Raw genomic sequence first — 21,555 nt, 5'->3', positions numbered from 1 at the left:
AAAGCATCACGGCAGCTGCCCGGGAATCTTGTGCACCCTGCATAAAAATCTTTGTGGTTGCACACCAGCTGCACATTGATTCGTTCATGGGATGTGGGTGTCGCTGGCAAGGCCATCATTCATTGCCCATCCCTAATTGCCCTTGAGAAAGTGGTGGTGAGCCGCCTTCTTGAACCACTGCAGCCATGTGCAATCGATGACACCCTGCACCTGTAGGAAGCTAGCCAGAGACATAAGCCAGAGTGCCCACTCATTCTGACTGGCAGCATTGCAGACAAAGTTGACATAATTGGTGGCTCAGGTGAACAAGCCACTGTCTTATGCATTTGTGGGCTGCCAACTGGGAGTTCCTGCAAATATCTCCAGCAGAGCCCTGGAAGTGTCCAGAGGCAAAAAATCTGAGCGTGGTGGTGACTTTTTGACAGCCACTGGAAATGAATGGCTACCAGGTCTAGCTGGCAGCAGGTCTTCTTCCAACTGGCTGCACGTGTCTGCCACCACCTGACGCGACAATCTGAGCCTCCTGAGACACTTCTGTTCGACATGTCGAGGAAGCTGATCCTCTGCCTGTAGACCCTGTGTGGCGGGTATGTCCTCTTGCAAGCTGCACCTATCTACTGCTCCCATCTCTCAGCGCAGCTACAGGTCTGTGGCCTGTGGGCTGCTGCTGTGACTGCTGGTCATCTTGGTCCTCATCTAAGGCAGCATAAGTGGCACCCATCTGATCTGATAGATCAAATCTCCAAAGTCTAGAAGAAACCTCCAAACTGTAGAAAGTAAACTCTCAGCAAAAGTACTGTTAACACCCTTTCCCACTAACAGGTAAAAAAAGCAGCTGAGAGTACTGAGTACGTAGTGCCATATTTCCGTGAGATTGATTCCCCTCTCAGCTGTGTTCTCGCCTTCACTGGCGAGTTTCAGGAAGCCCAGGATAGATTACACGTTAAACTGAAAAGTGTGTGTCAATATCGCTCAAATTGAGCAATTAATATATATTTAGAGACAACCTGCCTCTCCCGAGCGGTTTGCAAGCAACCAGCCTAACATGCTGCAGCAAAATGCATAAGTCAGATGGTTGGAGCCAACTTCCCACGCCTGTCATTTTGGCCAGTTTTAATCCCCCTGGGCCTGCTGCCTCCTATTTACTAGCCCTGGTCTAGCAGTTTCCTCTCCCTCTCGTCTCCCAGCTCAGACTACTCCAGGCCTCTTTTGTGATCTTTGCTCATTGCCCAGCACTTTAGTTTGGAAGCACAATGATTGCCTGTAATGTCTTACAAGCACTCACTGTGCATTCTGAACTAAAGCATCAATTTATCAATGAAGATCACGGTAGTGGCTTGGAGAAAGTGCGACTGGGATGCGACAGAGATGACAGACCAGAATTGACAAATATCAAGCAGCAGATCCTGGTCTGATGCTGAATTGGCTGTCTGAGCAAAAGGTGAGTGGGACAAGGATAGAAAATTGGGGCTTGTAGATAGGCAGTAGCAGGCCCTAGCAATTGTAAAGAAGCTTGGCGAGTTGGTGGCTTCTTTTGGGAGTTGTAGACCTGGAAGTAGGGATGGTAGAATGGAAAGGGGTAGAAGGGAATGCATAAAGAATAGGAAAAAAAATGAACTAAAAATTGATGGTCAGGCAAAATGGAGAAATTCTTGCACAAGGGTAAAGAAAAGGCAGGTGCACCTGGACAACTTGCGCCACAGGGCCACCAGATATAGGAGATTTTCAACTGGAACCTTGCATCACCTACTGGCCCTGCAATTACACTGTGACAAATGTTAACATTTTTCTATTATAAAATGTTGACATGTTCCTATCGTGTTTTTCCATGATAAATACCGACAGAAAATTGAGAGAATTTAAGTAAGGTTTGTGGACAGAAAGTGCACACCAAATGCAAGACTTTTAACAATGTTGATATATTTTTATGATAATTTACTAATGAATGCATAGTCACAGTTTAAGGTCAAAATATAAGGGTCTCGATACTAACCCCCCCTATAACAGGCTGATGAGGGTCAGGGGCGGGGTAGGGGCGGCGTCGGGTTGTGTGTCCAGTCTTGGAGACACTTCATTATCATACTTAAATCAGGCTCAAAGAGTGCAATTGAGAGCTTTATTAAGATTTAAGTTACCAGCTGGGTTTTGCAAGGCTCGGGAAACCCAGCAATGAAATGGAAGCAAGAGTTGCCGGCTCCAGCAGGTTAGTGCTTTTTGTGAACCAGAAAAAGCAGGAGTTCTTCCCCCGGTCCCCCACGGAAGCCTTTGTTCACCCTTCTGCTGATCGCGGTCTCTCTTCGCTGCTGCAGTCTGCAACTCCCCACTTCCATCAAGCCCCGATCCTGAGCCCCAATCTCTCCTGCCCTCCCTCCAGATTGCTGAGCCCTTCACAACCCCTCTTCCCCTATCCCCAATCCAATCCCGATCAATCTCTTCCTTCTTCCCAATTGCTGGTCTCTGACCCAAGCCCCCACCAAGCTCTGATCTCTCCTGTTTGCTGGGGTTTAAAACATGTTCCCCTGTGACCGCCCCACCTCCCGTGAATAGCGGGGCTAAGCATTCAAAAATATCTGGACGAATTACACAGATGAGCCACAGAATAGCAGATAAATTTCGATAAATATTAAGTAAATCAATAGTGATAACTCCCCTGCTCTTCTTCGAATACAATGTCGGAAAATGTGAGGTCATCCACCTTGAGAAAAAAAAAAACAGTAAAAGGGAATATTATTTGAATGGGGAGAAATTACAACATGCTGCGGTGCAGAGGGACCTGGGGGTCCTTGTGCATGAAACTCTTTTGGAGCCCAAAAAGTTAGTTTGCAGGTGCAGCAGGTAATCAGGAAGGCGAATGGAATGTTGGCCTTCATTGCGAGAGGGATGGAGTACAAAAGCAGGGAGGTCCTGCTGCAACTGTACAGGGTATTGGTGAGGCCGCACCTGGAGTACTGCGTGCAGTTTTGGTCACCTTACTTAAGGAAGGATATACTAGCTTTGGAGGGGGTACAGAGATGATTCACTAGGCTGATTCTAGAGATGAGGGGGTTACCTTCTGATGATAGATTGAGTAGACTGGGTCTTTACTCATTGGAGTTCAGAAGGATGAGGGGTGATCTTATAGAAACATTTAAAATAATGAAAGGGATAGACAAGATAGAGGCAGAGAGGTTGTTTTCACTGGTCGGGGAGACTAGAACTAGAGGGCACAGCCTCAAAATACGGGGCAGCCAATTTAAAACCGAGTTGAGAAGGAATTTCTTTTCCCAGAGGGTTGTGAATCTGTGGAATTCTCTACCCAGGGAAGCAGTTGAGGCTAGCTCATTGAATGTATTCAAATCACAGATAGATAGATTTTTAACCAATAAGAGATTTAAGGGTTATGGGGAGCGGGCGGGTAAGTGGAGCTGAGTCCACGGCCAGATCAGCCATGATCTTGTTGAGTGGCGGAGCAGGCTCGAGGGGCTAGATGGCCTACTCCTGTTCCTAATTCTTATGTTCTTATGAAATGGTACAATGAGATCTTTAGCATCCACCTGCAAGAGCAGATGGGGCCTCGGTTTAACGCCTCATCCGAAAGATGGCACCTCTAACAGTGCAGCCCTCCCTCATTACTGCATGGGAGTGATAGCCTAGATTTTTGTGCTCAAATCTCTGTAGTGGGACTTGAACTCACAATCTTCTAACTCAGAGGAGAGAGTGCTACCAACTGAGCTCTCACATAATGAAATGCACATGTTGAAGGTTATTCTTTACATTAACTGGGTAAATAGTCTTTCAATTATTTATTTCTTACATATGATAAACATTACATTATAATTTACCTTCAGAATTTCATCCAAAAGTACAGACTTGATTTCCAAATTTTCAAAATTGCATATATATCCAGATGTTTGAATTGGTTCCTATAAACATTAATAGAAAAATTCCGAGTATTAAAAACACCCACAAAAAATCTAGTGTAGCACAACAATCCCAAATTGGCAAAATCTGTTTCAAAGTATAATTTACTACATATTACTCAATGCTATCTACATTACAAATAAATACAAGCATGAACTCCAAAAACACATCCTGTTCCCAAATATATCAATCAAAATTTATAGTGAAAAAGCACCACAACGGTAAAAATCATAAAACTAAAATGTATGTCAGACTTTCCAGATAAACTTGTTTTTGAAATGAAAGGGGCGATTTTAACCTACCCTGGCTGGCAGGAATGTCCACCAGATTGCTTCTTTATGAGATTTGTTTGCCTTACTAACCCTCATTAAGCTCCTACAGCTTATTATAGATGCCATTATTGTCAGTTTGATTTAACAGAGGTGGAACAAGAGGAGCAGCAGCAGTAGTAAAGTTTTAGAAATCCAGGGACTTTGTACTCAAGTTGGTTAAATTAAGAAATGCATTTCCAACCACTAAAGTATGCAAGTTATTTTAGTTAATGAAATATTAAATAGAAAATGAAGCAGATATCTTGCAGCAAATAATATTCATGGCACAAAAATATTACAAGTTTTCAAAAGCATGGGTTCACATATTCGCTTTGATGAGTGTGGTGTCCATATGTGACTTTTGCCATACATGTAACTCAACTGATCCCCAACATGTCAGGGACAACTTTTGTGGAAGACATTTCATAAACTCCTTTATACAAAGTTAGCTGCAATTAAATATATTGCAATTACAACCAATATGAAAGGCTCAGATAGTCACATCTTCAGTTTAGCAGCTCCAAATATGTAATGGGGACTTTTCCTTTCTGATTTCTTCTTACACCCACCAACCAGAGTCCATTCCCGGCAGACTATAAACTGTTATTACTTCATCAGCAAAAAGTGACAACTCACGACTGTCCGCAACATCGTAATCGTAGAGAACCCGTGCCTTCCTGGTGCCGCTAGATGACAGTTTATAGTCAGTGCTACTAGTTGTGGCTATCGAAGAGTTTGGTATGCATGGGACTGAAGATGTAGAATATGGGGGCACAGTGGAAGGTAAAAGGGAAGCCGAGGCAGTCTGATTGTTGTTGGAAAAAACTAAGTTGGAAAACTTCCAAGTTGCTTCTGTAAATCAACCATATGTAGCAGCCAACATGTGCAGCAGGTGGGACTATTTGAAGACAGCGCGTAAAAGGGGCTGCTTGTAAGAGGCTTTACCTAGTACACGGGCCTCCACTTGATTCCCGCTCCAGGTTATAATCAGAGCTCATATTTCACAACGCCCCAAATACTGTTTCCAGATGAGATAGCAATTTACCTGTACTTATTTCATTTCCAACGTATTTGCTGCTCACTATGCTGTCTCCTCTATATGGCAATTGTTCTTTTGCCGAACACTTTTGTTCTGTCCACAAGTGTGACCCTGAGCGGGATGGGGGAGGGGAAGGATTGTTGTTTAGGGTGGGATGGTCTGCATCCATTGTGGTAAATCTGACATTTTGCTTCTCCAAGGCACCTGGGTTGCTGTAGCCTGAAACTTTTTACCAGTTCATCATACACTGATTTCTACCTGCCTTATCTCCCACCTCCTCAGCTATTCATACGTTTACTGCACCCTTTTTAAAATGCTGTTCACCTGTAATCCTCTAGTTTTTGATTCTTGAATTACCATATTAGTTTTAAGCTAAGAAATTAACCAGTATGTATAGAACCTCACCTCAGGGTCCAAATTTCTAAAAACATACATTCTGGTCTTCTCCATCATGGCAAACAAATCTGGGTTGTCATTTGCCCACTTCATGGGCCCAAATTTCGGTTTGAGTTGCTCCTATTTTTTTGGAGCAACTAGTTTAGTATGAAGTATCTTAGAAATCGCAATTCTCGGCATTTAGTTTGCTCCAGTTTAAGTGAGTTAGTATAGTTTTGTTTTAGTACAGTTTTTTTTTCTAAGGGGGGGGGGCGTTACCAGCCACTTACGCCTGTTTTGCAAGTTTAGGCAGCGAAAAGTTACCCCAAACTAAGTTAGAACAGAGCAAGTGTCCACTTTTGTACGCTCTGAAAAACCTTGCGGAGATTTTAGAAATCAGGCGCAGGTATCCAGAGATGGGGGGGGGGGGGGGGGTGGGGGGAGGGAAGTTAGAGGAGTTTCCAAAGCATTAAACACTTCACTTTTAAAAATAAAGAACCATCATCAATAATAAATTAAAAAATCATTCAATAAACCAATAAATAAAAAATAAAACGTTCCTACCTCACCTGTCCTTTCGGGAGACCGGCAAGCTAGGGGCTGCAGGCTTCGGGCTGCAAATCGGCACTCTGGCCGCGTCGAGGGAGCCCATTCCGCCAGGGCAAGGGGCTGCGTGCTTCGGGCTGCAAATCGGCACTCTGGCCACTCCAGGAGCCCATTTGGCCAGGGCTAGGGGCTGCGTGCTTCGAGCTGCAAATCGGCACTCTGGCCACTCCAGGAGCCCATTCAGCCAGGTCTAGGGGCTGCATGCTTCGGGCCCCTCCCACACAGCCAGCAGCACACGCACACAGAATCTGGGGGCCAGGAGCTACTGCGCATGCGTGCAGACTCCACTGCGCACTTGCGCAGTTGCCGGCACTCTTTTTGGCGCAGGGTTGTAGCTCCGCCCCCAGCTGCTTATGTTGCGCTGCGTTGACTGTGAGACAGGCCTGCTGGACTCGGAGAATCGTGAGGTAAGTTTTAGGTGCTTTTTTAAATTCTAAAAAAATAGGCGGGCCTCTTGGAGTGCGCCGTTCTGGGAGGACATCCAAAACTTGGGCCCCTAGGTGGGATGTCTGCACTCATCGTGGTAAATCTGACATTTTGCTTCTCCAAGGCACCTGGGTTGCTGTAGCCTGCTACTGTTTACCAGTTTATCTTCCATTGATTTCTACCTGCCTCATCTCCCACCTCCCTCAGCTATTCATCCGTTAACTGTACCCTTTTTAAAATGCTGTTCATCTATAATCCTCTAGTTTTAACACAGGGTCCATGCCCAAAACAATGACTTCCCTGTTCTCTCCACAGATGCTGCCTGACCTGCCGAATGTTTCCAATATTTTCTGTTCTTGATTCTTGAATTACCATATTAGTTTTAAGCTAAGAAATTAAACAGTGTGTACAGAACCTCACCTCAGGGTCCAAATTTCTAAACACATACATTCTGGTCTTCTCCATCATGGCAAACAAATCTGGGTTGTCATTTGCCCACTTCATATCCCAGACGTCTTTACGTTCAAATTTCAGCTGTTCGCCCACCACTTGCTGTCCTGTACTGTCCATTATTCTTGTCTCAAGGTCAAAAAATGTCAGAACACCCGCAATATCAATGATGGCAAGGCGGCTAGACAGATAATAAAAACATTTATATTATTAGTACTTCCATTGAATATAGGTCAATTTGTCTATTACTGTAAGTGTTTTAAGTTTCAACTAGACATTGGGTGTAGTCAACTTAGAATCAGAGATGGTTATAACACAGATGATCATTCGGCCTGTCGAGTCTGTGCCGGCACTCTGCAAGAGTAACTCAGCTAGTCCCACTTCCCCGCCCTTTCCCCGTAGCCCTGCAACTTGACAGTTAGACACAGCCTTACTGAAAACGACGACAACTTATATATTTATATGGCACCTTTAATGTAGTAAAATGTCCCATGACGCTTCACAGGAGCATTATAAAACAACCATGTCAAAGGCTGCAGATAGGTTGAGAAGGACAAGGAGGGATAGTTTACCTTTTGTCAGAGTCACATAGGATGTCATTTGTGATTTTGACAAGAGCCGTTTCAGTAATGTGGCAAGGGCAGAAACCAGTTCCAAGAAAGATGGATACAGATTTGAGGGGCGACAGTATGTTCAAGGACTTTGGAGCGAAAAGGAAGGTTGGAAATGGGGTTGTAGTTTGTAAGGACGGAGAGGTCAAGGATTGGTTTTTTTGAGGAGAGGGGTAATGACTGCAAATTTGAAGGAGAGAGGGACAGTATCTGAGGAGAGAGAACTGTTAGCAATATCAGCTAACATAGGTGCCAGGAAGGGAAGTTGGGTGAACACCACAGATAATCATTCTTAGCTCCAGCAAGGGCCATAAACAGTGTCCATTAAAAGGGACTATTATCACTGGATATTTCTGCAACACCCATAAAACTTCTATTATATCATATCAAGTCCACTTAAATGAATAACTGATAAAGGAATAAAAGGCTTCAGGGTATAAAATTTCCATGCACAAATCACTTTTTAATCTTTTCCAATGATAGCTGTCCCTGTTAAATTAATTATTAAATGAACAAAATGTCTAAATGAAAATCTGAATTTATTCGACCTCGCTAAAGCCAGTGTGTTAATCTCTTTTTCCCAAACAAAGTTTTAAAGCTCTTTTTACAAGCATTTTCAGTGTGGTGTGAAAAGTACCTAGTAACCAATTCAGTGATTTTCAGAGTCTTTTTCACCTCATTCTTCTTCTTCGAGGGCAGTCCGTCGGAGTCGAGGATGACTTGCTTCCACACTAATATATGAGTTCTCAGGTGACTGATGAGACCAATGCGGGATCTACAGTCTCTGTCATAGGTGAGACAGAAAGGACGGGTGAGTGGGGTACTTGGGTTGTCGTGCACTCCTTCCGCTGCCTGCGCTTGGCTTCTGTGCTCCTGGCGAAGAGACTTGCGGTGTTCGGCGCCTTCCCAGATGCTTCTCCTACACTTTGAGCGGTCTTGAGCCAGGGATTCTCAGGTGTTGGTACGGATGTTGCACTTTTAAAAGAGGCTTTGAGGTCATTGTTGAAGTGTTTCCTCTGCCCACCTGGGACTCGCTTGCCGTATCGGACCTCTGAATAGCGCGCTTGTTTTGGGAGTCTAGTATCGTGCATGTGGATGACGTGGCCCACCCATCGAAGCTGATCGAGCATGGTCAATGCTTCATAATCCCCCATGGTTGACAGTGTCAAAGGCCTTTGTGAGGTCAAAGAAGGCCATGTAGACATAGAAACATAGAAAATAGGTGCAGGAGCAGGCCATTCAGCCCTTCTAGCCTGCACCGCCATTCAATGAGTTCATGGCTGAACATGAAACTTCAGTACCCCCTTCCTGCTTTCTCGCCATACCCCTTGATCCCCCGAGTAGTAAGGACTTCATCTAACTCCCTTTTGAATATATTTAGTGAATTGGCCTCAACTACTTTCTGTGGTAGAGAATTCCACAGGTTCACCACTCTCTGGGTGAAGAAGTTTCTCCTCATCTCGGTCCTAAATGTCTTACCCCTTATCCTTAGACTATGACCCCTGGTTCTGGACTTCCCCAACATTGGGAACATTCTTCCTGCATCCAACCTGTCCAAACCCGTCAGAATTTTAAACATTTCTATGAGGTCCCCTCTCACTCTTCTGAACTCCAGTGAATACAAGCCCAGTTGATCCAGTCTTTCTTGATAGGTCAGTCCCACCATCCCGGGAATCAGTCTGGTGAATCTTCGCTGCACTCCCTCAATAGCAAGAACATCCTTCCTCAAGTTAGGAGACCAAAACTGTACACAATACTCCAGGTGTGGCCTCACCAAGGCCCGATACAACTGTAGCAACACCTCCCTGCCCCTGTACTCAAATCCCCTCGCTATGAAGGCCAACATGCCATTTGCTTTCTTAACCGCCTGCTGTACCTGCATGCCAACCTTCAATGACTGATGTACCATGACACCCAGGTCTCACTGCACCTTCCCCCTTCCTAATCTGTCACCATTCAGATAATAGTCTGTCTCTCTGTTTTTACCACCAAAGTGGATAACCTCACATTTATCCACATTATACTTCATCTGCCATGCATTTGCCCACTCACCTAACCTATCCAAGTCACTCTGCAGCCTCATAGCATCCTCCTCGCAGCTCACACTGCCACCCAACTTAGTGTCATCCGCAAATTTGGAGATACTACATTTAATCCCCTCGTCTAAATCATTAATGTACAATGTAAACAGCTGGGGCCCCAGCACAGAACCTTGCGGTACCCCACTAGTCACTGCCTGCCATTCTGAAAAGTACCCATTTACTCCTACTCTTTGCTTCCTGTCTGACAACCAGTTCTCAATCCACGTCAGCACACTACCCCCAATCCCATGTGCTTTAACTTTGCACATTAATCTCCTGTGTGAGACCTTGTCGAAAGCCTTCTGAAAGTCCAAATATACCACATCAACTGGTTCTCCTTTGTCCACTTTACCGGAAACATCCTCAAAAAATTCCAGAAGATTTGTCAAGCATGATCTCCCTTTCACAAATCCATGCTGACTTGGACCTATCATGTCACCATTTTCCAAATGCGCTGCTATGACATCCTTAATAATTGATTCCATCATTTTACCCACTACTGAGGTCAGGCTGACCGGTCTATAATTCCCTGCTTTCTCTCTCCCTCCTTTTTTAAAAAGTGGGGTTACATTGGCTACCCTCCACTCGATAGGAACTGATCCAGAGTCAATGGAATGTTGGAAAATGACTGTCAATGCATCCGTTATTTCCAAGGCCATCTCCTTAAGTACTCTGGGATGCAGTCCATCAGGCCCTGGGGATTTATCGGCCTTCAATCCCATCAATTTCCCCAACACAATTTCCTGACTAATGAAGATTTCCCTCAGTTCCTTCTCCTTACTAGACCCTCTGACCACTTTTATATCCGGAAGGTTGTTTGTGTCCTCCTTAGTGAATACCGAACCAAAGTACTTGTTCAATTGGTCTGCCATTTCTTTGTTCCCCGTTATGACTTCCCCTGATTCTGACTGCAGGGGACCTACGTTTGTCTTTACTAACCTTTTTCTCTTTACATACCTATAGAAACTTTTGCAATCCGCCTTAATGTTCCCTGCAAGCTTCTTCTCGTACTCTATTTTCCCTGCCCTAATCAAACCCTTTGTCCTCCTCTGCTGAGTTCTAAATTTCTCCCAGTCCCCAGGTTCGCTGCTATTTCTGGCCAATTTGTATGCCACTTCCTTGGCTTTAATACTATCCCTGATTTCCCTTGATAGCCACAGTTGAGCCACCTTCCCTTTTTTATTTTTACGCCAGAAAGGAATGTACAATTGTTGTAATTCATCCATGCGGTCTCTAAATGTCTGCCATTGCCCATCCACAGTCAACCCCTTAAGTATCATTCGCCAATCTATCTTAGCCAATTCACACCTCATACCTTCAAAGTTACCCTTCTTTAAGTTCTGGACCATGGTCTCTGAATTAACTGTTTCATTCTCCATCCTAATGCAGAATTCCACCATATTATGGTCACTCTTCCCCAATGAGATTGTTAATTAATCCTCTCTCATTACACAACACCCAGTCTAAGATGGCCTCCCCCCTAGTTGTTTCCTCGACATATTGGTCTAGAAAACCATCCCTTATGCACTCCAGGAAATCCTCCTCCACCGTATTGCTTCCAGTTTGGCTAGCCCAATCTATGTGCATATTAAAGTCACCCATTATAACTGCTGCACCTTTATTGCATGCACTCCTAATTTCCCGTTTGATGCCCTCCCCAACATCACTACTACTGTTTGGAGGTCTGTACACAACTCCCACTAACGTTTTTTGCCCTTTAGTGTTCTGCAGCTCTACCCATATAGATTCCACATCATCCAAGCTAATGTCTTTCCTAACTATTGCATTAATCTCCTCTTTAACCAGCAATGCTACCCCACTTCCTTTTCCTTTTATTCTATCCTTCCTGAATGTTGAATACCCCTGGATGTTGAGTTCCCAGCCCTGATCATCCTGGAGCCATGTCTCCGTAATCCCAATCACATCATATTTGTTAACATCTATTTGCACACTTAATTCATCCACCTTATTGCGGATACTCCTTGCATTAAGACACAAAGCCTTCAGGCTTGCTTTTTTAACACCCTTTGTCCTTTTAGAATGTTGCTGTACAGTGGCCCTTTTTGTTCTTTGCCTTGGGTTTCTCTGCCCTCCACTTTTCCTCATCTCCTTTCTGTCTTTTGCTTTTGCCTCATTTTTGTCTCCCTCTGTCTCCCTGCATAGGTTCCCATCCCCCTGCAATATTAGTTTAACTCCTCCCCAACAGCACTAGCAAACACTCCCCCTAGGACATTGGTTCCGGTCCTGGCCAGGTGCAGACCATCCGGTTTGTACTGGTCCCACCTCCCCCAGAACCGGTTCCAATGCCCCAGGAATTTGAATCCCTCCCTGCTGCACCACTGCTCAAGCCACGTATTCATCTGCGCTATCCTGCGATTCCTACTCAGACTAGCACGTGGCACTGGTAGCAATCCCGAGATTACTACTTTTGAGGTCCTACTTTTTAAATTTAGCTCCTAGCTCCTTAAATTCTTTTCGTAGGACCTCATCCCTTTTTTTACCTATGTCGTTGGTACCAATGTGCACCACGACAACTGGCTGTTCTCCCTCCCATTTCAGAATGTCCTGCACCCGCTCCGAGACATCCTTGACCCTTGCACCAGGGAGGCAACATACCATCCTGGAGTCTCGGTTGCGGCCGCAGAAACGCCTATCTATTCCCCTCACCATCGAATCCCCTATCACTATCGCGCTCCCAATCTTTTTCCTGCCCTTCTGTGCAGCAGAGCCAGCCACAGTGCCATGAACTTGGCTGCTGCTGCCCTCCCCTGATGATCAAAACTCCGGACAAAACACAATTCAAGGAGATGGTCTCCACTGCACATTAATTGGTATTAACATAATTTGTTTTTTTATAAACCAAGATGCTAATTCTAACTCTATGGGCTAGAAATTGGCCAGCCTTGCACCTGTTTTTTCGTCAATATTTTGCCGTTTTTGGTGGAAAAAGGTGATCAAGTACATTGGCCAAAGTCTTGCGTCGCCGGTTTTGAAATACTGCTGAAAAGTGGACCGCCGGTGTGCAGGATTAAAAAAAGCACCATAACTTTAAATTGGCCATTCGGCGCACGGCCCTGGACACTGTGGACCACTTCCCATATCTCGGGAGCCTCCTATCAAAAAGAGCAGGCATCGATGATGAGATCCAACACCGCCTCCAGTGCGCCAGTGTAGCCTGAGGAAAAGAGTGTTTGAAGACGAGGCCCTCAAAACTGCCACCAAGCTCATGGTCTACAGGGCTGTAGTAATACCTGTCCTCCTTAATGGCTCAGAGACATGGACCATGTATAGCAGACACCTCAAGTTGCTGGAGAAATATCACCAATAATGTCTCCGCAAGATCCTACAAATCCCCTGGGAGGACAGACACACAAACATCAGCGTCCTCGTCCAGGCTAACATCCCCAGCATTGAAGCACTTACCACACTCGATCAGCTCTGCTGGGCAGGCCAGACACGAGACTCCCAAAGCAAGTGCCCAACTTGGAGCTCCTTCACGGCAAACGAGCCAAAGGTGGGCAGCGAAAACGCTACCAAGACACTCTCAAAGCCTCCCTGATAAAGTGCAACATCCTCACCGACACCTGAGAATTCCTGGCCCAAGACCACCCTAAGTGGAGGAAGTGCATCTGAGAAGACGCTGAGCATCGAGTCTCAACGCTGAGAGCATGCAGAAAATAAGCGTAGGCAGCGGAAAGAGCGTGCAGCAAACCAGTCCCACCCATCCCTTCTCTCAATGACTATCTGTCCCACCTGTGATAGAGTCTGTGGCTGTCGCATTGAACTGTTCAGCCACCAAAGAACTCACTTCAGGAGTGGAAGCACGTCTTCCTCGATTCCGAGGGGCTGCCTATGATGATGATGATTCTGGGCAAAAAAAAACGCCCGAGAAAAACCTGCTTTGCGGTCCCAAAAATAGTGGTACGTATGAAGACCTGCAAAAAAGGTAAGTTAAAAAATGTTAGTTTTTTTTGCAGCGATTATTTAGTTAAGGGTCTTGAAAATGTTTTGTGATTTTTTTTATTTTTTGTTTTTTGCTATTTTTTTTGTTTTCCTCCCTCCCAAGGCCTCTCTCACAGCAGTAATTGGCCTCAGACTAAAGTTGGCAAGGACCACGGTTTCCGCTGCAAATCCTCGTGCAACGCCAATTTTTACCAATTTCAAGGTACAAAAGGTGGGAATATATTTTGTATTGTTAAATGTGAACATTGTACATATTTTCCAGTAATTGTTAGCATGAATACTAGGAGAGTTTAGTTATTTCATATCCAATTATATAAGGCGCATTTTGTGACAAAACTTAGGCCTTTAAAAAATGGCGGTGTGATTAGCGATATTTTTGGCGATAAATGCCAAAAAACAAATTTCTTGCCCTTATATGTGTACCCAACTAGCAGCTTTTAAAATAGTAATTTTTCATGTTTTTACATATTACGTAGAATATACAGCACAGAAACAGGCCATTTGGCTCAACCAGCCCATATGGCGCCGAGGTTGCGAACAGTCTGGTTCAGCTTCAGATAGATGCTAGGGAGAGGGATGGAGTCAGTGGCTCGGGAACACAGTTTGTGGCAGGGACCAAAGACAATGGCTTCTGTCTTCCCAATATTTAATTAGAGAAAATTTCTGATCATCCAGTACTGGATGTCGGACAAGCAGTCTGACAATTTAGAGATCATTGGAGGCGTCGAGAGAAGTGGCGAAGAGGTAGAGCAGGACAGTACCTGAGGATAGAGAACCGTTAACAATATTGGCTAACATGGGAGCCAAAAAAGGTGGTTGGATGGTCAGCAGTTTAGTGGAAATAGGGTCAAGTGAGCAGGAAGTAGGTCTCATGGACAAGAAGAGCGTGGCGAGGTCAAGAGGGGAGATCAAAGAAAAACTAGTGAAAGATGTGTTAAGTCCTGACTCTACCATATTGACTTACACGAGACACATGCTGAAGTCAAGGTCACTCAGGACCTGCACCTTTAATTCCAGCTCTCCCGTGCCGCACTTGCCTGAGACCTCCCTTTATATACCACAGTGGGACAGGTATGGAGTGTCTCCTGCAAGTGCACTCCTGGTGGTAAGGTATGCTTATTGTTATAGGTCATATCCAGTTGCAGTCATGTATAGCATGGTAAGATACAGTTATATACAATAATGTGAGATACATGACATCACTCTTATTGCCTTTATAGATTCAGTCTCTCAGGTGGTCTGCGCTCTCGCGTGGAGCGTCTTAGTTGTGGTTCAGTTGTTTGCCTTGGTGCCTGTTTTTCCTTCAGTGTGATTGCTGGTATTTTGCCTGGGCTGTCTGTTGAGACTGCCCTTTCCTCAGGTTGTTCCACCTGTCTGTCCACCAGGTGTGGTGTGAGTTCCACATTGTAGTCTGCCTCTGGTTCTTCAGTGTTATCAGTGAATCTACTTTTTACTTGGTCGACATGCCTCCGGCAGGTTTGGTCATTGTCCATTTGAACAACCAGTAGCCTGTTTCCCTCTTTGTCTGTTACTGTCCCTGCAAGCCATTTGGGACCCCGGCCCTAGCTTAGCACAAACACTTTGTCCCCTAAACATTCCACCTTCCCCTCGAATTTTGGTCATGGTACTCAGTTAGCTTTTGACGCTTAGCCTCAACAATTTCATGCATGTCTGGGAGTATTAACGAGAGCCTGGTCTTTAAGGTTCGTTTCATCAATAGTTGCACGGGAGGAACCCCAGTCAACGAATACGGACGAGATATGTTTGCCAGCAGCAGTCACGACAGGCAGCTCTGCAGCGTGGGACCTTGGATTCTGAGCATGCCTTGTTTAATGATCTGCACTGCTCGCTCCGCCTGGCCATTGGAGGCCGGCTTGAAAGGTACCGTCTTGCCGTGATTTATACTGTGGTCAACTATAAAATCGTGAAATGGTGAAGCACGGACCATTATCACTGACCAAAATGTCAGGAATGTCTTGCGTTGCAAACATGGTTCTAAGGCTCTCCACAGTGGTGGAGGTGGTGCGCGAGTTTAAAATGGTGCACTCGATCCATTTTGAAAATGCATCAACAACTACGAGAAACACTTTGCCCATGAATGGGCTCGCATAGTCTACATGCACCCACGACCACGGTATGGTGGACCAGCGCCAGGGGCTTAGGGGGGCCTCCCTGGGGGCATTACTGAGTTGAGCACAAATGATGCACCGACGGATGCAGAGCTCCAAGCCCGCGTCGATGCCAGGCCACCAAACATGAGATCTGGCTATGGTCTTCATAAGGACGATCCCCGGGTGCTCGCGATGGAGCTCCCGGACAAACACCTCCCTGCCTCGTAAGGGCATAATTACTCGGCTGCCCACATCAGGCAGTCTGCCTGTAGTGAGAGTTCATGCATGCGCCTATGCAAGGGTTTGACCTCCTCGGGCAGGCATCGCAAGCCTCTGCCCAGTCACCGGTTAAAACGCATCTTTTAACTAGAGATATCGTGGGGTCGCTGGTCGTCCAGGCTCTGATATGGCGAGCCGTCATGGGCGAACTTGTGGATTCAAAGACATTGATTGCCATGACCATCTCACTGTCCTGTTCGTCGGACCCTTTTGTGGTCGCCAGGGGTAGCCTGCTAAGCGCGTTGGCACAGTTATCTGTGCCTGATCTGTGCCTTATCATGTTGTCGTAAGCCGCCAGCATGAGTGCCCACCGCTGAATGCGCGCCGAGGCTTTGGCGTTGATTGCCTTGCACTCGGATAATAGGGACGTGAGGGGTTTGTGGTCGGTTTCCAACGCAAACTTGGCCCCGAAAAGATATTGGTGCATCTTTTTGACACCGTACATGCACGCGAGCGCCTCCTTCTCAACCAAACCGTACCCGCGCTCCGCCCGCGAAAGTGACCTGGAGGCATAAGCAACGGGCTGCAATTTACCCGCATCATTGACGTGCTGTAAAACGCACCCGGACCCCGTACGCTGACTCATCACACGTAAGGACTAACTTTTTACCTGGGTCAAAAAAGACTAAAACACTCTTGAAACATAGAAGGTTGCGTGCCTTATTGAAGGCGCGTTCTTGGGCGTCCCCCCAAAACCAATCGCATCCTTTCTGAGTAGCACGTGGAGAGGCTCCAGCAGTGTGCTCAAGTTCTGCATAAAGTTCCCAAAGTAATGGAGTAGCCCAAGAAAGGCACGCAGTTCCGAGACATTCCGGGGCCTGGGTGCTTCGGTTTTGGATTCGGTTGGGCGGATTCCATCAGCGGCAATCCTCTGCCCAAAAATTCAACCTCGGGCGCGAGAAACAGACACTTGGATTTCTTAACTCTTAGGCCTACCTGATCCAATCGACTTAGTACTTCCTCAAGATTGCGGAGATGAGAGTCGGTGTCCCTGCCCGTGATGAGTACGTCATCTTGAAACACAACCGTCCCCGGGATGGACTTGAGCAGACTTTCCATGTTGCGCTGGAATATAGCAGCTGCTGACCTGATGCTGAATGGGCATCGATTGTACACAAAAAGGCCTCGATGCGTGTTGATAGTGGTGAGTAGCTTAGATTCTTCAGTCAGTTCTTGCGTCATATACGCAGATGTGAGGTCAAGTTTCCCTCCAGCCAACGTGGCAAATAGGTCCTCCGCTCTAGGCAGCGGGTATTGGTCCTGTAGGGAGACTCTGTTTATGGTAGACTTGTAATCCCCACAGATTTGCACGGATCCATCAGGCTTCATGACGGGGACGATGGGGCTTGCCCAGTCGGTGAATTCCACGGGAGAAATTATGCCTTCCTGCAGAAGCCGGTCCAGTTAGTTTTCAATCTTTTCCCTCATCACATAAGGCACAGCTCTAGCCTTGTGATGGACCGGTCCGGCATTGTGTGTGATGTAGATTCTAACTTTAGCCTCTTTGAAGGTGCCCACACCTGGCTGAAAGAGATATTCAAAATGACTTAGAACTGTTGAGCAGGAGGTCCGTTCCTCTGACGACATGGCGTGAACATCATCCCATTTCCAATTAAGTTCTGCTAGCCAGCTTCTCCCCAACAGGGCTGGGAGATCCCTGGGGACAATCCACAGGGAGAGTCGGTGCACCATCCCTTTGTGTGTAACTGAGAGCATGGCGCTGCCAAGGACTGGAACGATTTCTTTAGTATAGGTCTTTAGTTTGGTGTCGAACTTTGAGAGTTTTGGTTGGTTGCTTTTGTACGGCCACAGCTGTTCAAATTGTTGAACGCTCATGAGGGATTGACTGACCCCCGTGTCCAGTTCCATGTTGACGGTTATCCCATTGAGTAGAACCCTCATCATAATTGGAGGCGTCTTGGTGTAAGAACAGTGGACACTGATCGTGTTAACCCGCTGTACCTCGGCGTCCCGTGCACTGTTCCAACCCTTCCGATTCATATACCAGCCGAGCTGCTGTCTTTCTGCACATGCGAGCCAGATGTCCTGTGTAGTTGCAGTTTCTGCAAACGGCATGCTGAAGTCGACACATCCTGGTTGAGTGCCTTCCCCCACATCTCCAACACAGACCGTTTCCATTATTTCCGAAGGATGAGCTGCGTCTGGCTGATCTCCCTTGAGCTTCTCTCAATCTGTTGTTGATTGCTCGCATTATGGGTTGATGAGGTGTGATCGGCCGTTCATGTGGCCCTTAATTTTGATGGCTTCTGGCGCCACTGTCTGCTGCTGAAGGCCTGCTCTCCTGCCTTTGTCTATGTGTGGGGGTAGCGGTTTGTTTCACAATGTGAACCCCTTGTTCCGATGCCTCGTTGGTTGTACCCAAAGTATAGATCAGCCTCGTTTCTTATTCGCCTGCCAAGAACGTCTGTGCGACCAGTGCTGCTGCCTCTAGAGTCAAGTTCTTGGTCTCTATAAGCTTTCGGAATATGCCAGCGTGGCCGATTCCTTCAAAAAAAAGTCTCTCAGTACTTCTCTCCTTAGTTCATCGGGGAACTCACATGAACTAGCCAGCCTCCGAAGTTCCGCCACGAAGTCGGGTATGCTTTGGCCCACACAGCGTCTGTCGTTGTAGAACCTGTGTCTGGCCATGTGTAGGCTGCTCACTGGCTTCAGGTGGTCTCTCACCAGTGTGCTCAACTCCTCAAACGCTTGCTGGTTTCTCGGGTGCTGCAGGTCTTTCATTAAAGCATATGTTTTCGAGCCACAGCTGCTCAAGAGATAGGCTCTTCTCTTGTCTGCCTTATCGTCGCCCAGCCAGTCTTTGGTCACAAGGCTTTGCTGGAGCCTTTCTATAAAGTCATCCCAATTGTCTCCAGCATTGTATTTCTCATCTGAGCTGTTGGTAGCCATTCTGTGGATTCTGTGATCCCATCCTCGTCGCCACTGTTAAGTCCTGACTCTAAAGTACTGACTTACACGAGACACATGCTGAAGTCAAGGTCACTCAGGACCTGCACCTTTAATTCCAGCTCTCCCGTGCCGCACTTGCCTGAGACCTCCCTTTATATACCACAGTGAGACAGGTATGGAGTGTCTCCTGCAAGTGCACCCCTGGTGGTAAGGTATGCTTATTGTTACAGGTCATATCCAGTTACAGTCATGTATAGCATGGTAAGATACAGTTATATACAGTAATGTGAGATACATGACAAGATGCGAGTTAAGGGCTAAGGTAGGGGGGAGCCTCAGAGGAAGTTTGGCCCAGTCGGCTAGGGGAAGGAAGGGAACTCGCATAGCCAGTTGATCGGATGGTCTCAAATCCTTGAGACAAAGAAGTCCATGTGCTCCTCAGACTTGTTGTTGGAGGTGAGTGTGGTGGAGAGACGGGAGAGGTGTTTAAGAAGACGGTTAGCAGTAGAGAATAGTAGCCGGGTGTTATCTTTCCATTCCAGCTTATCTAAGCTTCCTCTTAAATGCATCTATACTATTCACCTCAAGTCTCTGGTTAAAGAGGTTCCTTCTGAAATCCCTATTTGATTTCTTGGTGACCATCTTATATTAATGGCCTCTAGTTTTACTCTTCCCCACAAGTGGAAACAGTCTCTCTCTGTGTCTACTCTATCAAAACCTTTCATAATTTTAAAGACCTCGATGAAGTCACCTCTCCACCTTCTCTATTCAGGAGAAAAGAGGTCCAGCCTGTTCATCGTTCGGAGTGAATATTTGCAACAGTTTTTTGTGTGTCCTTCTGCGCATGCACACCCTGGACTCCGCCCTGGATGTGTTACGCGTGCGTACGATCCCGCCAGCCTCCCTCCCGCGCATGCGCAGACTCCTTGAACAGGAAACAGAAATGGGATCTGTATCGCGAGAAGCCCGGAGCTGCTGTCGATGACATTGCTGTGCTGATTTCGACTTTTGCCTAAAATATCACTGTGATTATCTGCACGAACATTTTTGAGGCCATCTCGAAGACAAAACATCAGAGGTAGTGAGAGAATAGGGAGCGAGAGACTGGGGGTAGAGAGGGAGCGAGAGATAGAGACCCGGGGGGGGGGAGAGAAAGAGAGAGAGCGACTGGAAAGAGAGAGAGCGAGAGATAGAGAGCGACTGGAGAGAGAGAGAGAGAGAGAGAGAGAGACTGGAAAGAGAGAGACTGGAAAGAGAGAGACTGGAAAGAGAGAGACTGGAAAGAGAGAGACTGGAAAGAGAGAGAGAGGGGAGAGAGAGAGGGAGAGAGAGGGAGAGAGAGGGGGAGAGAGGGGGAGAGAGAGGGGAGGAGAGAGGGGGAGAGAGAGGGGAGAGAGAGGGGGAGAGAGGGGGAGAGAGAGGGGGGAGAGAGGGGGGAGAGAGAGGGGGAGAGAGGGGGGAGAGAGGGGGAGAGAGGGGAGAGGGGGAGAGAGGGGGAGAGAGAGGGGGGAGAGAGGGGAGAGAGAGGGGGGAGAGAGGGGGAGAGAGGGGAGGGAGAGAGAGGGGGAGAGAGAGGGACTAGGAGAGAGAGAGACACACTGGGGGATAGAGAATGGGGAAGAGAGAGAGACACACTGGGGGATAGAGAATGGGGAAGAGAGAGAGACACACTGGGGGATAGAGAATGGGGAAGAGAGAGAGCACACTGGGGGATAGAGAATGGGGAAGAGAGAGAGACACACTGGGGGATAGAGAATGGGGAAGAGAGAGAGACACACTGGGGGATAGAGAATGGGGAAGAGAGACACTATGGGAGAGAGAGAGAGAGAGAGAGAACAGACAGACACTGGAGAGAGAGAGAGAGACTGCGGCAGCAGGGGGGGGAAGAGAGAGAGAGAGAGAGAGACTGGAGGAGGGAGAGAGAGACTGGGGGAGAGAGAGAGAGAGAGACACATACACACACACTGGGGGAGAGAGAGAAACTGAGGGGGGGGCGAGAGAGAGAGAGAGAGAATGGGGAAGAGAGAGAGAGAATGGGGAAGAGAGAGAGAGAATGGGGAAGAGAGAGAGAGAATGGGGAAGAGAGAGAGAGAATGGGAAAGAGAGAGAGAGAAAATGGGGAAGAGAGAGAGAGAGAGAGAATGGGGGAGAGAGAGAGAAGGGGAGAGAGAGAGAATGTGGAGAGAGAGAGAGAGAGAATGTGGAAGAGAGAGAGAGAGAATAGGAAGAGAGAGAGAGAGAATGGGGAAGAGAGGAGAGAGAGAGAATGGGGAAGAGAGAGAGAGAGAGAGAATGGGAAGAGAGAGAAATGGGGAAGAGAGAGAGAGAACGGGAAGAGAGAGAGAGAACGGGGAAGAGAGAGAGAATGGGAAGAGAGAGAATGGGGAAGAGAGAGAGAATGGGGAAGAGAGAGAGAGAGAATGGGGAAGAGAAGAGAGAGAATGGGGAAGAGAGAGAGAGAGAATGGGGGAAGAGAGAGAAGAGAAAATGGGG

The 21,555-nt window shown here is 46.8% G+C and overlaps 1 protein-coding gene across 2 annotated transcripts in view; it reads right to left on the bottom strand.

Annotated features, from left to right (window-relative positions):
• wdr35 (WD repeat domain 35) overlaps positions 1 to 21,555 on the bottom strand; it is a 276,662-nt gene that overhangs the window by 121,166 nt on the left and 133,941 nt on the right. For both annotated transcript variants that reach the window (XM_070885100.1, XM_070885101.1), the window contains exons 16-17: positions 7,078 to 7,288; positions 3,822 to 3,902 (exon numbers count right to left, since the gene is read on the bottom strand). In XM_070885100.1, coding sequence (XP_070741201.1) covers positions 3,822 to 3,902; positions 7,078 to 7,288 — 292 coding nt within the window. The remainder of the gene's footprint in view (positions 1 to 3,821; positions 3,903 to 7,077; positions 7,289 to 21,555) is intronic.

Source organism: Pristiophorus japonicus, chromosome 7, assembly GCF_044704955.1.
Source record: "Pristiophorus japonicus isolate sPriJap1 chromosome 7, sPriJap1.hap1, whole genome shotgun sequence".
In the NCBI taxonomy this organism is placed as follows: Eukaryota; Metazoa; Chordata; class Chondrichthyes; family Pristiophoridae; genus Pristiophorus; species Pristiophorus japonicus.
This window is presented reverse-complemented; position numbering and strand designations above follow the sequence as displayed.